The sequence below is a fragment of the Dermacentor variabilis genome, chromosome 5, assembly GCF_050947875.1.
Source record: "Dermacentor variabilis isolate Ectoservices chromosome 5, ASM5094787v1, whole genome shotgun sequence".
NCBI lineage: Eukaryota > Metazoa > Arthropoda > Arachnida > Ixodida > Ixodidae > Dermacentor > Dermacentor variabilis.
The window spans coordinates 88,748,132-88,763,336 of NC_134572.1; the positions used below are offsets into that span (position 1 = coordinate 88,748,132).

Below are 15,205 nucleotides of genomic sequence, written 5' to 3' on the forward strand. Positions count from 1 at the left end.
TCAGTGCTTACTCTCTTCCTTTTTTCCTCTTTCTATTCCCCTTTCCCCCACCCCTATTTTGGGTAGCAAACCGGGTGCTCTTCTGGTTGACATCCCTGCCTTTTCTGTCCTTGCTTTCTCTCTCTTTCTCTCTCTTAAGACAATCGCAGTTGTAGACAACTTCACTTTGTTTGGTTCTGCCAGCGCGCTTCTGCTCCGAAGTATTCATAACCAAATTCGACAATGCTTCAACTGATCTCACATTCAGGGGCATGGATCTCGACACAGTGTCAAGCCCCCATATTGTTGCAAGTTTGCTGTTAGCAAGTTCGGTGAAGTTGATGTCAGCTGTGCTCTTGCTATTGGATGGCGAAAACAAACCTTCACTAACTTTATCTCTTTCTCTCACGTTGACGTTTCTTCGCGGCTTGACATTGTGCTGCGATCTAAGCCTCTGAACATGAAATTAACTGAATGAGCGTCACATTCCATGACGAATATCTCAGAACAGAAGCACTCTAGGAAAACTAATCCAAGTGAAGTTGTCTTCAAATACGATTGCCTTGACGTTTCTAATATAAACGTATACCATAATCGCAATAGCAGAATTAAGAAGCTTTTGTTAATTATACGTTTTATTACTTTAATTTTTCGTGGTAATTGCGTCCGCCAAGAGAGAAGGTTTATAAGCTAAAGTGCGTAAACCGCCTGTGTATGCAGATTTTGCGTAGCTATCACTGCAATTATAATAACATCAGCGACAGTTTAAGTTTGAAGGCCCGCTGTATACCATCCATATCCCCTTCAGTGATGGTGTCCACATTTGTTAACGTGAAATCTTTTTGACAGTTCTATTCTGCAGTGGCAAGGCAAACACCACAAAAAATTAGCAGCCGGTCTATTGATCTCTCCGCTTACACAATGTTACCTCAGTTCCCTTCAGACTGCAGCTTACGGCGACGCATGACGGCATCACTAGATGCACAACTATGTTTGATTGGGTGTTCGATGTTCTGCATTCCGTCAGCAATGATGAACAATTGGGTTGGTTTTTCGTTCGTGCTTGTGCCTATCGCCAATAACTGTACATGTGACTTGGGCCGATTGTTCAAATATTTATTACGAAAACATGTCATACCTCTGACTACGCCAAGCGGAAATTTAGTAACTCTGCAATTATGATGACTCTCAGAAAATACATAGGGTATATTTGTACCGTCCTTGCAATTTTTCAAGACAATCTACAGCATCTAGGAGTAAAGATATTTGACTGGAACATTGTTGACGGTGCACCCTAATTAATGACTGTAAAGGAAATACGCACAATGGAATTTTCGCCAGGCAAGAGAGTGAGCGAGAGGGACGAAAGTAAGGAAAAGGCCGGGACGTTGACCAAAATAAGATATCCAGTGTGCTACCCCATAGTGCTTAATGGGGGAGCGGGATTTGATAGTACAACACGAAAGTAGAGCGAGAGACTGAGCCTACAGACACACGATCGCAGTCGGTCACGTTCTCGGCAAAATAGCACAGCGCAAGACTGCGTTCAGCACAGTGAACACCAGTTTAGGCTACAGCCGCTTGCGCAGGTCTCTTGTCGTCAAAAAATGCAGCATACAGCAAGCAAAAAGATGCGCGCATGCACTTTTTATCCTAGCATTTGTACACAACATGAAGTGTCATGTTAACCTCGTACAATGTACCCCTCTGTTTGCGGCGTGCACAGTGAAGCCCATGGAGATCGAGATGGAGAGCCCCAGCATGCCGGCCAAAGCGGGCACTGCTCTGCAGGTCCGCTGCGTCATATCCGGGGCGCGGCCCGTGGCCGAAGCGGTGTGGTACAACCGGACGACACGCATGTCGCACCAACCGCAGCCCGCTGTGGAGCCTCTGGGGGACGGTACGTTCCGTACCGTGAGCACGCTCGAAGTGGTGCTCACGCGCCACGACCACGAGGGGAGCTTCACCTGCAAGGGCAGCAATCCCGTGCTGGACGCCTCCGGGGAGCCGCCCCTCGAAAGAACCGTCGACCTGCTCGTCCTCTGTGAGTGCACTCCGCCTCGTCCGCGTCAGCTTGCACGCCGCCGAATTTGAATATTTATTTAACGGCCAAGTGCAACAAAATTTTGGACTGCGCTAAAGGCCTAGCTTTAAAGAGGGTAGATATACGGGGTGATCGGTTTGAAGATTTAGGGGATTTTTGAAAATAGCCTGTTGCAGGTAACATAACGCTACTCCTTGAACTGGATTATTCGGAGAGGCGGATGTTAGTTGCGCGAAAAATTCATAACCATATTCATCTAATTAACACAATTCCGCGAATTCACTTCTTAATTAGTTACCTTATGTCTTGCAAACTCGTCGGCTACAATTCGAAAATTACAATACGCGCCGTAATGTAATTAATTAAGAACTTAATTAGCATTCTTGTTAATTAGCTGAGCAATGTGTTTTGATTTCTGGAGCTGGTGATGTCCGCTTCTTCGACTAATCCAACTCAAGGACAAGAACTGCTATCCGCCACTTGCTATTTCTAAAAATTCCGTAAAACTTAAAAAAAGGATCACTCTGTGCAGTGGCATCGGTGCAAAATTTTGAGTTTGAAATTCAAGTGGATGCGTAACGAAAAGCTCGCAAAGCAATAGATGTTTTTGAAACCGTAACTGGAAAAAAAGTTGTTAAAAATTATCGCCTGAAATGACGTATGACCAAGAATGCGCGGATCTATCTCATAGCCTCCGAGATACGGTGGCGCACGCGGCTGCTCGTTCTGCGCTGAGAAATCTCGGAGGCAGCGTGCTGGGCCATGTGTCATATCCGCTGAACACCCTGTGTACGCGTTGTGTGCTTAGGCAGTGTTTATAGGCTGTTAATTCGAAAATTAGCCATTTGCCAGCTCTGTGTTATTGTCAAGTTTGATTCAATAGGAAAAACTGCTCATCGATAACCAATTTAGCCAATGTGAAATTTCGTTGTAGTTAGCCTTTCGAGAAAACTTATAAAGTCATGCAATATAGTCCAATCTTGCGAGAACTTGGTTGGACAGTTATAATATTTACATATTGTAGAGTCTTACGACTGTTCTGCTTTCATGAAGTACTAACTAGTAATATTTCCGAATTATTTCGTTTTCTTTTTGCACAGAAAACGTAAGTTCTGCCGTAACTTGAACCTCTTAGTATGTTGTGATGTATTATCACTGTTGTTGTGCTGTTCGGTTGTGTCATGTCATATAGTACTATTAAGTTTATGTGTACTGTATATTTCTTATTAAGAAAGGTGTCTGGAAGCACTGCAGTAGATATTTTTTGACCCATTGCCACGACTACAAAAAACAACACCAACCCAGATTTCTTGATCTGTAGTTAATCTCTACATGCCCTGTGGTCTTGACGAAGAATGCTGAATGATCCAAGGAAAAGAGCCCGAGGAATAGAACAAATGATGTTAAGCGGTCACACACCTAATGACATGTTCATTTCAGATTGAGCAACTATCTCAACTTGAATTTTTGTCACTTATACGCGTGAATCACTCATATATGACGGAGGGAAACGTGAAAATAACTCCATATGGTAGATATCAATTGAATGAGTTGTTACTTAAGAAAGTCCTGCTTTTCTCTCTGTAGTTGGTAATACTGTTTTTGTTTAATAAATTATAAAAACCGTGGGAAAACAGGCCACCAACAGGCCGGCTATCAAAATAATCAAAGATGAACTTCAGCGATCAAGGAATGTAGAAAAAAGGAAATTAAAGAAAAAGGAAAACCAGTCAGAGAAAATTGTGGAGGAATGAAGCATCACTTGATGAGACCTAGTCTACTATGCAATATAAAGCTCTCATTATCAGCGACATGCAAACGTCTATTCACATAGCGTGTTACCAAAATTTAGTGTGTTTTCCCGCCCGGGAACCAGTTCTGTAGGAAGGAGGTTTCTCGCCTTCTTTTAAATTACCTGCAGGACACGGATTGGCCTCCACGTGGTGACCTTAGAAGGGACTATGTGTAGTTGTGAGGTCTGTGTCTGATTTATATGATTTATGTATTTTAAGTGTCACTAAGGTGGAGCAATTGCCGGCGGCAACTGCAAGGCTAATCCCACCAGTAGCCTGCAACTATACTCAACTCAACTCAACCGCTCAAACCAAAACAGTCTGACTATACAGTGATGGCATAAAAAGCGAAACATGGCGAAGAATAAAGCCACATAAAATTAATTCAAATTTTTATAAACATGCGCAAAGTCCGATAATGAGCTCATTCACACTGAATCGTCTTTCAACGAGCATGCATAAATTTCCGCGTATTGGACGACTATAATAACTAACAATGATATCTACAGTTAGAGTATTAGACGAGCACTACGTCTGTATGGTTATCGCAATCTTATTTTGCCTACGCTGAGTTATGGTGACATTACGCTGCAGTGTCGAAGCCACGAGATGTTCCAGCAGATCCTCAAGTAGTACAATTCCACAGATATTGGTGAAAATGCTTTATCCGGAAAATTAATGCAGCTTTGCAAACACAAATGTGGGCATTGCCAGCCTCTTTAGCCTTAACGGATTTAACAAGGTTCTTAAATCACACTTGAAAAGCAGACAGCACATCTTTACAAAGAAAGTCTCGCCAGCTTGTGAAAACAACTCCAAATAGAACGTCAGTTCAAGACAAGTTTTATCTGCAGCATGGATAAAAATAAGAAAAGCTGTTCGATAAAAGATCTTTGTAAATCTGTAAGAAAAATCAAGTGGACTATGAGTGTACACGTTACGAGGCAATCTGGACGGAAATAAATGACAAAAATATAGGGGAACGTGCTCCTAGTTCAGCCGCAGTTGGTCGTGCCGTTACACGTGCTCTTCCGGTTGCCCAGCGTAACTCAATAAGGTATCCGCGACTGCAGCTTCGGTATTTTTCAAGGGCAAAGAATAAATGCAAGCAACCTGTACGAACTGCCCCCCCCCCCCCTTTCTTACGTAGCGATAGAGGTCCTATCGAGTTTTTTTTATCTTGTAATCGGGCATTTATTTCTTTTTCCTGCCATTGCTCGCACACTCGTTTAGCTGCACCTCTCAAAAGCAAAACAGTAAACGGCAAAAACTGCTTTACACGCAAGCAAACAGAACTTCTACGTCGTGAGTTAGAGATGTAGCTCAGAAGAACGGCGGGATAAAGAGAACTTGGCCCTACGGGAAAAAGGAGGCAACCGAGCAACATATTTTTTTCCCCTCTTCTTTTCTTGCGAGGCCTTTTCCGACTCCTTGCGTTACTGAGATCTGCGCCTCCATCAGCGCGATTAAAGCCCCGAGCTGAACCGCGGACCGTTAATGATTAATAATGCCCGCGCCGTTTATGCTCGGAAGGTGTGCGTCTCTAAATGATTCAGTCGCGTGAGGGAGCTGCATTGCTCTTGCCTGGCACCTCACTACACGCCATGTCGGTAAAGTTTGGGCGGGGAAAAAAGTGGGCGCCTGGATATAGCCACAGAAAATGGGAAAGGTCGAGAATTATTTGAAACGATTCCGCGGAGCCCTCTCTTTATGCGCCACTAAATGAACTTGCGGTGCCAACGTGTCCGTCGGTTGACGAAACAAGCGCGCTGTAGGGACTACAGGGACATCACGGATACCCAGGGGAAAAAGAACTTCCCTTCTTAGAGAACCAAGTAACCAGCGACTTCCGTACCTCAGCGAAGGCCCTCCCTTATTTGTGTTCTTTTTCCCTCCTCTCGTTTTATTTTTGTGACCTCTGTTTGATCCAGCTCACCTTCCCAACTTGGTCTTTGAGACGTGCGTCCCACCTTGGGCAATACCAAGGCACCGTAAAGAGGCCTATAAGTCTACCTTCTTGACTACTTTATTTCTTTTTAAGGCCTCGACTTACAAAGAAGTTAGCCGCACGTTCGTTCCTCCAAGATGTGAGACAGCTCGTAAGATATTAACCCATCGTTTTTCTTCTCCTCTGCTTGCGTGCTGTCTGTATGATCGTTCGTAGAGGCCCGCAGAAGAAGAAAGGTTCCTTAATTCAGTTTGCTTTCCTTCTCGTTGGCTTCACTGACTGGTATAAAAAAGAGCACACCAACTACTTTTGAAGCCCTCGAGCTATCTTCCGAGGAAAAATGAAAGCAATATTCGAGCGCAGTTTCTGAGTCCCGGACGTAGTAGTTAACACGACGATGTTCGGTTGACACCTAATCAACACGAAAGTGAAGGTCGTAACATGAACATCATAAAAAGAAACGTAAGACAGTGCGACAAAAGAAGTTTAAGAAAGCATTCATGCTGGTCAAAGCCATTGACCAACTAGTCTAACCTTGCGCGTTTGGACATAGGATATCACTGCCAGCTACGGTTTTTTTTGTTGTTGTTGAAGTTGTTAGCATCCATAATTACAGGATAAACATGGCTATCTTAAGCTTTACTATCCACTTCGTTAATTGCGGACATTGCACGTCTCCTGGAGCAGGTAAAACAGCTGCTGATAATGCTATCACATAATCATCGTCACTGTTCAAAGTGGATTGCTTGTAGCGCAGGGTGTTTACCAGTCTGCGCCTACTGGTACATGACAGCACGTCACCATTAATAACCTCAGAATGTGTTTAACTAAGCATGGTTAAAAAATCCAACAGCATACGAAGACGTAATGCAGGTTAGTTTCGCCCGTGCCTAATATACTAACGCACACCACCCGTGTCTGTTTCACGATATTAAATCGTACGATCACTTGTTTCTTCTTATCATCAGATCACTGCTTTGAGCGCATCAAGAAATAATGAAACAGGACGTGGAAATACCTGCTTTATAAACGCGGTTGTCCTAAAGTCAGACAGCCCGAACATAACATACCCTCTCCCTCAAAAAAAAATAAAGAAAAGAAAAGAAGAAAAGGAAATTCTGCTTTGTTGTTGGCCAGAAAAAAAACCATATCAAAACTACTTTTTAACCCTGTATGTCCCCTTATTAAAGGAAGGCGTGATCGTTAGCCATCATCGTGCGAAAGGGAGACCAGAAACAAATGAAGAAAGAAAGAAAACACGATGGAGTGACAAGCAGCAACGGAAGTTGTCCGGTTTTATAATGATGTTCCTCGCCGGAGCATTGTTGAATCCTGGTTGTTAGGCAGTGTGTGTACACTCGCTCCGACAAAGGGCGGCCCACAGTCACCGCCCTCCTGCTCGCGGTGCCGGCGTTTAATTTACGAGCCTCATCCTTAGAGCCCGCGCCCTCCTTTTCCCTTTTCTGTTCCCCATCTCACACCGGGCCACCTTTCTTCCTTTCGGAACGGATATCTCCGCAGAGGACACGGGCAAAATAAGCCAAGCGCCGCCGCAGCTTCGAGAGTGTCCCGGGATGAGTAGACCGCGCTAATGTTGGCCCTATTTCCGGGCAAAGAGGGTGCTGGAAGAGCGAAGCAATACCGGCCGGCTTCCGCCGAGGAAATTGCTCGGCGATAGGAGAGCCCTTCGCGTAGGCTCGCACGAGAGCCGCGCAGAAGGGGGCCAGAGAGGTATATAGGCGAGAACGGCCGCCGCGGGCTCTTCAAGGTGCGCGCTTGGCCCGTCGTGCAAGGCCTTGTCGGAAGGAACCGGGCAGCTGCTCCTGCCTCGCGGCTGGCACGTCCGTCCAGGTCCTGGCTTCCCTACGCCCGAAGTGCTGACGCCATTAAGGTGCGTGGACGGCGGTGTCCACGTGTGCCTGACTTAAGAGCGAGCAGCAGTGGTCAGCGCTGTCGCGGGTGTGTCTTTCGAAGGGCTTTCCGGGCCATATTTGGGACTGAAAATGGCGGCCGAAGGGCGTCAGAGAAAAACTGAATTACGAGCGGCTTCGCGGTGACGCTTTTATCTCGCGAAAGGGGCTGGCCTACGTTAGTCTCTCGTTATGGAGCCGTCCGGGCGCGCTGCCAACCGGTGAGGTAGGGCCCCAGTTTGCAAATAGAGAAATTGGTGTGAAGGCACACTCGGCGGTGCTTGAGTGTGTCTACGCGGCACAAACGCAGGAGGCGGCCTGGAAACTTGCCTCTTAGGAACACGGAGTTTTCTCAAGACAGCGAAATCCAGTTGACAAAGTAAACAACTACGCAATTTTATGGACCATGAATTCAAAGAAGGCATCTGGAACTGTCAGCAGATCAAACAATTTGATTACGGCATTTGTTTTTTACAATGCGTGAGTGTTTAAGGGACACTCGAAGAAGTAAAGCCACATTACAATAAACGGATCGTTTAAGGCGCCCTGCCATATGTCCTATAAGGTACATAATTAAAATGAACATGCGCACGTATAAACAACGGAGTGCGAAATACAATACATGCAAATTAATGTATGGATCCAGAGCATATTGCGACATGGGGGCAGGAGGCCCCTATACTTAACACGGTTGACTGTTTGACGGGGAAGGCAGAGAGGCGTTTTTTTTATTGCATTAGCATTAACAGTTTCATAGTGGAAAAAAGTGTATATGGGTCATGTTGTGATGGTGTATATGTGTGATGGTCACGTGGCAGACGTAGAGAGAGGAAGGAAGAGCTTAGACGAAAGTGTGTGTACTTATTTATTGATTTATTTATTTCAAGATACCTTACAGGCTACATGAGGAGCATTGAGAAGGGGGGCATCACTACATGAAAGTTGTACACGAGAATATCGCCAACATGAGTGGAAATAATCGCTGCAAAACAGGGTTACAAATGCGGAGGCACGGTAGTAAAAAAAGAATCGGTTAAATTTTATTCCGCACATTGCTCGCACACATAATCTAACATCGTCTAAAAAAAGTGTAATTTAGAGCATGAAAAGGAGATAAAAAGTCCCAATACAACAATACTCAGATAAATAGAAATTGCTTGTCGGGGTAGCGTACAAAACATCTGATAAATTTTGTCACATTGCTCGCGCGCATAATATAAAGGTGTAGTTCAAGACACGAAAGAGGGAAAAAAAAATCTGCATGACGTTACACAGGTATACGGAGTATGACATATTTTTAGGACAGAAACTACAGGTTCAGGAGTTCCCTAAATTTATCTCTCCGTTTTGTGTGTCAGTGCTCTCGGGAAGAGGATTCCATAAGCGGATGGCCGGTGGCAAAGCTGAGAGATTAAGTGCATGAGGGTTTCCGTAGGTGCTATTAAAACAAAAAGAAAGCTATATATATGGAGAGAGAGAGAGAGAGAGAGCAACTGGCGCTGGTCTGCTCCAGGATGTGTGTCGATTGAGCTCCTGAACAACACTTTGCGATGTGGTGAACATGGCTTACATCATGGATCCGGGAAATCAAAGAGGTGTTACGTAATGTTAACGCATTTCTCTCGCACTTACCACTAAATTGCCACAAAAATTTTTTTACTTTCATTTGATTTTATTTTGCTTTTTCTGCAATAATTTGTATAATGCAGGTATCACAGGTGTAAAAACTGCACACACCTGAAATTCTTACTCGCACTTCTTCAACTTTTATTGTTGCGAGGCAATTGAAAGACAGTTTGTAACACAACTAAAACGCCTTTATTAGCGCAAATACAGCACATTGCCTTCTTCGTGATTTGTTTTTATGTTTTTCTCCAGAGTCGTCTTATTGTCGTTTTCATGGGTGGCCGTACAGAAGCGGTCGTGTTATCGCACTCAGTAAACATTTCGGGAGATTGTGCTGAGCCACAATTTCGCGCGGAGTTCCCCTTTCGCGCTGGAGCGTTTAACATTTTGTCTCATCCCACAAATTTCTTCCTCCGTCACGCGAGGTCTTCGAGAGATTTCATGCTCCCATTCGCCAGATTCGAGTCGCAAAAAAAAAAAAAAAAGCAATCATTTCCTCATTTCCCATTTCGCTCACATACGCTGTGGTTTGGGCGATAGATGGACGGTGTCAAGTGTTATAAAAGTGAGCCCGCTTTTCGGGGGGGATACAACCCGGCCTTTTAGAGAGAAGCCCTTATGCGCAGCCGGATTTTCGGCTGCGCACTTCTAATTTCATTGTAGAGCACGTGTGAAGCAGCGTCCACATGTGATGCTTAGAGGCAGGGGTGATGGGAGGATATTTGCAATGATGGATGCGACGGAAAGCGTTTCGAATAACGCTTGCTTTGGCCCTAGAACAAGGAAGGGCCGTCTGCCTGGTGTTAGAGCAGCCGTTTGCAGGCAGGACACGTTTTCCGGCCGCCATTACTCAACGCGAGCGTTTGGCGTAAAGCCCACGGGCAACTCTGCGCACCCCTCCCTTCATTTTCTTTTTCTATAAAGTTTGATTTCGTTTCATGCACAAAATGCATTAGTCGCGATTCCGTTCTCTTCCCCTTCTTATTTTTTTTTTTCCGGTTTCACCTTCCGTACTCTAGCGCTGTAGAAGTGGGGTTTATGAATGAGCGAAAAGAGGCTGTTGACAAAGGAAAAATAAAGGTAGCACTATTTTCTTTTCCTTTATCGCACGCCATGCTTTTTATTGTAAGTCGCTTTATTGACGTTAGTAGCGCATTATCTGATGGAAAGACAAGCCTCGGTACAAGTTTTTATTAGTACTGCAGCACAACGCGAGAGAAGCTGGGGGATCGAAAAGGCTCGATTTTCCATTAATAACAGCCATATGAACCGAACCGGCTATGGTGGTTGAATAAAGCATCAAAATATATATTAGATATTGTATTAGCATATTATAGAGCAATATATGTGAGAATTCAGTTGGCTTTCTCGAGCTAATTTGCCAGTTCCTCCCGGTCTGCTAGGAGCAACAAGAACAGTTTTGTTTATTGAAGCAGTTGTGCTGACAGGCCTTCTATTTCAAAAGATGTCGCTTTGTCTGCCTGACCAGGTATTTGTTTCCATACAATCATAAAATAATGGCACGAGTCTCCTTCATAGTATTATCTCCCGTTTTATTGCTTTACTGACTGATGGTAAACGTGTGCCGACGTTTCAACTGACGAGAATAATAAAACTGACAAGCGATAAGTGGCTTAGTGCTATAGCGTGGCCATAAACTATGGTACAATAAATACTTGGCAGTGTCCTCTGAATACAAAGCATTGAAAGTGATAGCAAGGCTCAGCGTTACCCTCGAGATCCTCGCATGCTGTTCTGACAATACGCGGAAGGAACATTGCATTACGCAGCACGCCAAGCTACTGCTGCTGCGCCACAGGAACAACTCCCATGCAGGCACCAGGCGTGTCAGAACGCTGGTGCGAGGAGTAGCACCAACGGTGGGGTCGCGGGCGTCGCATCTCGATGGTGCACGAGGCGGGATCGGCGCAATACCGTACGGTGTTGGTCAGCGCCTAATGAAAGGATTAAAATTAGATTTAGTTTCACTTCGCTTACTATCCATTCGACTGAGACCAGTGTATGCACCGCGATGTGGTTTGCACACGGCTCCTGAGCTGCAACACTCGTGTGTGTGAGCGCGCAAAGCTCATGCCCGCAGAGAAAACCAGAACACTATCCTTGCTCGCGCAGAGCCGATTGAGCAGAGCGTGGCGGTGCATCCACGCTCGTTCTTGCAGTAATGAGCAGAGCGCGTCTCTGAGGACTCTTTAACATTCCACAACCGGTTCGCGCATGCGCTGTCTATAGCGGGACAGCACGACGGTGCGAACGAGACTCGAATGTGCGTAATGTTGCTATTGCATTTAAATGAATACAAAAAAGTTGGCCGAGAACTATCATTTATCAGCACTGAAAAGAAATAGTAAGGGATGCGCTCAATAACTCGTACTGATTCTCTTTTTTTTTGCGATTGTGTATTGCAGCTGTCGTAGTATGTGATGTGATGCTTTCGACATGGCACGTGGTGAACACGCAAGTATAATCTGTGTGGAGTTCCGTTAAACTTGGAATCACGTAAGAACATATCCTTGTAGCAGTTGTGACGAATAGCAGTTCTCGTAGGTCTGGCAGTGAACGGGGAGAATACAGAGGGCGCGTAGACAATAAAAGTAACAGACAGTGACCCTCCAGTGTAACTGAGTGGGAAGTACTGTTTCTGCTCACTTAGTGAGAACAGATGTAATCCACAAAATGTATTGGCTAATTATTTGGGAAAGGGAGGCAGTGAATTACAGATGTTTAAATATAGCGACCATAGCACATCGAATCAACCGAAGTAAGTCTTGGTATAGAGTTAAATAAATAGCCCAAATATATTCAACAGAAGTCCTGCAAAAAGGTTTATAAAACGTTGAAAAAGAAAACTAAAGCCCATGAGCGCAAGAAAGGCAGTATTGTAAACAAAAGCAATAGAACATGAGTTATACAGAAGGAGAGAAAACAACCTAAGAAAGAAAAGCAAATGAAAAGTGATAGGAATATGGAGCGGCATAGAGAATGCCGCATGTCATGCTGGGAACCTTTCATTGTAAGATTACTAGGACTGGGCTACCTATTGAATATGACAGCACGCCCGCCTTGACCATTTATCATCAAATTGAATTACAGGTTTGTTTGAATGCGAAACAGCGATCCGATTGTATAAACGACAACTAAACAAAAGTGAGTTTCAGGCTGCTGTACTTCTTTAGTTACAGACGTAGACAAAAGTAAAACGGTATTGTGGGGCGAGCATAACAACTAAGTGAAATAACTGTTTGCAGTTCACTTTAGTTGAAACGCCGGTTTCTGCATTTGCCTAGTAGTCTCGTCTACAAACACTTACGTATATCCATGAGGAGGAGCCGGTCACAATTACAGTTAGGTGCGGTAGCTTAGCTCTTCTTTAATTATATTTTTTTCCTCGTCTGTTGCACACGCAGATCCACCAGAGGTCAAGATCGAGCAGAGCCGCGTGGGTGTGGTGAAGGAAGGAGGTCACGTGGTGCTGCACTGCTCGTACACAGCCAACCCACGCATGATCCTCGACATGCGCTGGTTCAAGGACGACGCGCCTCTGCGATTCGACGAGGACGAACGACTGGAGCCCAGCAATCCGGGGCTGCCCACTCTCACCATACGGCAGCTGACGCGGCGAGACCGTGGGCGGTACAGCTGCGGCCTGCGGAATGACATCGGCTGGGGAAACTCTTCGAACATTGCCCACCTGGACATCCTTTGTAAGTGCGCTGTTGTGGTTAGTGCGCGGCGGAAAATTGTTGGCACTTTATTCTAGGTTAGTGCGCTGTTCAGCTGCGTCAGACATGTAGTGAGTGAGGCCTTGGAGTGGCCCGTTCCTTCACCAGCTACACGAGTCCGACGACACAAGGAGGACAGCTGAACACGTGTGTCTAACGGGAAAGTGTGCCACGTTCGGAATCTTTTAGCAAACAGCGGGCCTCGATAACGTAAAGCTATTCTACACTGTGTTTATTTTGGGGCGCTGCCCGGAAAATGTCGGCCAACCACGAAGTTCTTGTGGTGGATTTGCCATATCAGTGGGGGCGGGAGGGGGGTGGTGTTTAGGGCGGATTTGGAATAGAAAACAGAGTGGAAAAGTATTACGTTATCTTGGCCCTGTGCTATAATGAAATTCGTAATATAGACACAAGCGCTGGTTATGGGCGCTTCTTTGTGTATAAGTTCTTTTTATTTTAACGCTAATGCGCTCGAAGGCAATAATCTTTGCATCCCTTTGGCCTTCTTATGTATTTCTTGTGCTTACTTCCCAACGAAAACGTAAGAATCAATCAAGTACAGTCCGCTGCCGCCGTATTACAGAGCGTAGCCTCTGCTACGCGGCGTTTCAGAGCAAGCACTGACTTCGATCTGCACTACTGGAAGTAAAAATACTAGCGGTGCTCGAAAAGCGAAATTTTGAATCGAATCAAATACGAATATTCGGGGAAAATGACCGAATAATGAAATGAACCTTTAATGTTTCAAAATTTTAAAGACAACGAAATGAAAACTGTCGTGGACTACGTCTGAAAAATAAAAGGCTTATTTACGTTATTTCGTATCTATATTGCCATGAAAAACCATGTGTTAGGACAATTGAGAGGCTTTCAAATGAGAAACGACAGTAAGTATAATCATACATGATGCTCCATGATATCGATAGTAATATTAAAACAAAGAACAGAGCATATCGCCAAATGCATTTAGTAGAGCGTAGTGCTAGGTGAAAAGCTAAGCGCCGTACGACACGGCCCCGCACATCGTTTTGAAAGAATCCAAACATGGTGATATGGGACAAACAACAAATTACTTCGCCTAAATCGGGACGGCCAGTTCGTTCTCTTTAACGGCTGGTAACTACTGTGCATACGTAATCTTCACGTGCTCCTTCAGGAACTTCTTTGTCTGCGCAAGAACCGTGGTTTTCTTGCTGCGGGATAATTAAGACTATACTGTACTCGCATTAATTTTTCTCGCTGTAGACTGTGATCACTGTTGTTTTCCCTTAGAGTATTCGAATGAAAGGAATATTCCACGACATATATATTTATATATATATATATATATATATATATAGACATAGTGAGTTGAAAAACGAAATACGAATATAACAGCAAACAATATTCAATTCGTATTGCAAACTTGGAATATTCGCACAGTTTTAAACAATGCTCATTGCTCGTGCCAAGTACGACCAGTGTGTCTTTTTAACTTCGGCTGCAAGTGTACGGCCGAACGACGGTAGACAATGGATTCACCGGCGCTGTTCCGACATTTATGGTGAGCCCTTAATTTCTATAAGTACATGACCTCCTTCGAGCAAACTTATAGCCTTATGGCATGTTTTCTGGTAACGGCAATAGGTTTCGTTGTTTCTGGTAATCAGCGTCGGTGAACAAAAGCCGAAATTGAGAACGCCGGGGGTCTCTCTCCTGCTTTTTCTAGCCTTTCTGATTTTTTTTCTGCATTAGGTACTAGTTATGGTGAATTCTAGAAGAGTTCACTGTTGGGCTAGTTGGTCTTCCATATTCGAAGTAGTAGCTTAGCGCGAATAAAACCACGGACACAAGAAAGACGGACAAGGACAAGCGCTACTCACAACTGTTTAATGGAAGGAAGGATCGTGCATATATATATATATATATATATATATATATATATATATATATATATATATATATATATATATATATATATATATATATATATATCCTCTTGTTACGCATGCGCCTACCAAGCAAAAGAGAAGCCGGTACATTCACTTCAAAGGCGGTTGCGCAAGAAGTTAAATTCGGTATACAGTAATATGATAGAAGGCTCACTCGCACATCTATCTCTATTCTTCTTGATAAAGAAGGCCTCAAGAGCGAGCCTGGAAGAGGCGTTGCCGCTCCTGCCAAGA

General features: G+C 44.5%; 1 protein-coding gene across 3 annotated transcripts in view; it reads left to right on the forward strand.

Annotated features, from left to right (window-relative positions):
* Positions 1-15,205, forward strand: part of LOC142582929 (hemicentin-2-like) — a 275,657-nt gene that overhangs the window by 229,354 nt on the left and 31,098 nt on the right. For all 3 annotated transcript variants that reach the window (XM_075693066.1, XM_075693068.1, XM_075693067.1), the window contains exons 4-5: positions 1,706-2,023; positions 12,726-13,022. In XM_075693066.1, the coding sequence (XP_075549181.1) occupies positions 1,706-2,023; positions 12,726-13,022 (615 nt within the window). The remainder of the gene's footprint in view (positions 1-1,705; positions 2,024-12,725; positions 13,023-15,205) is intronic.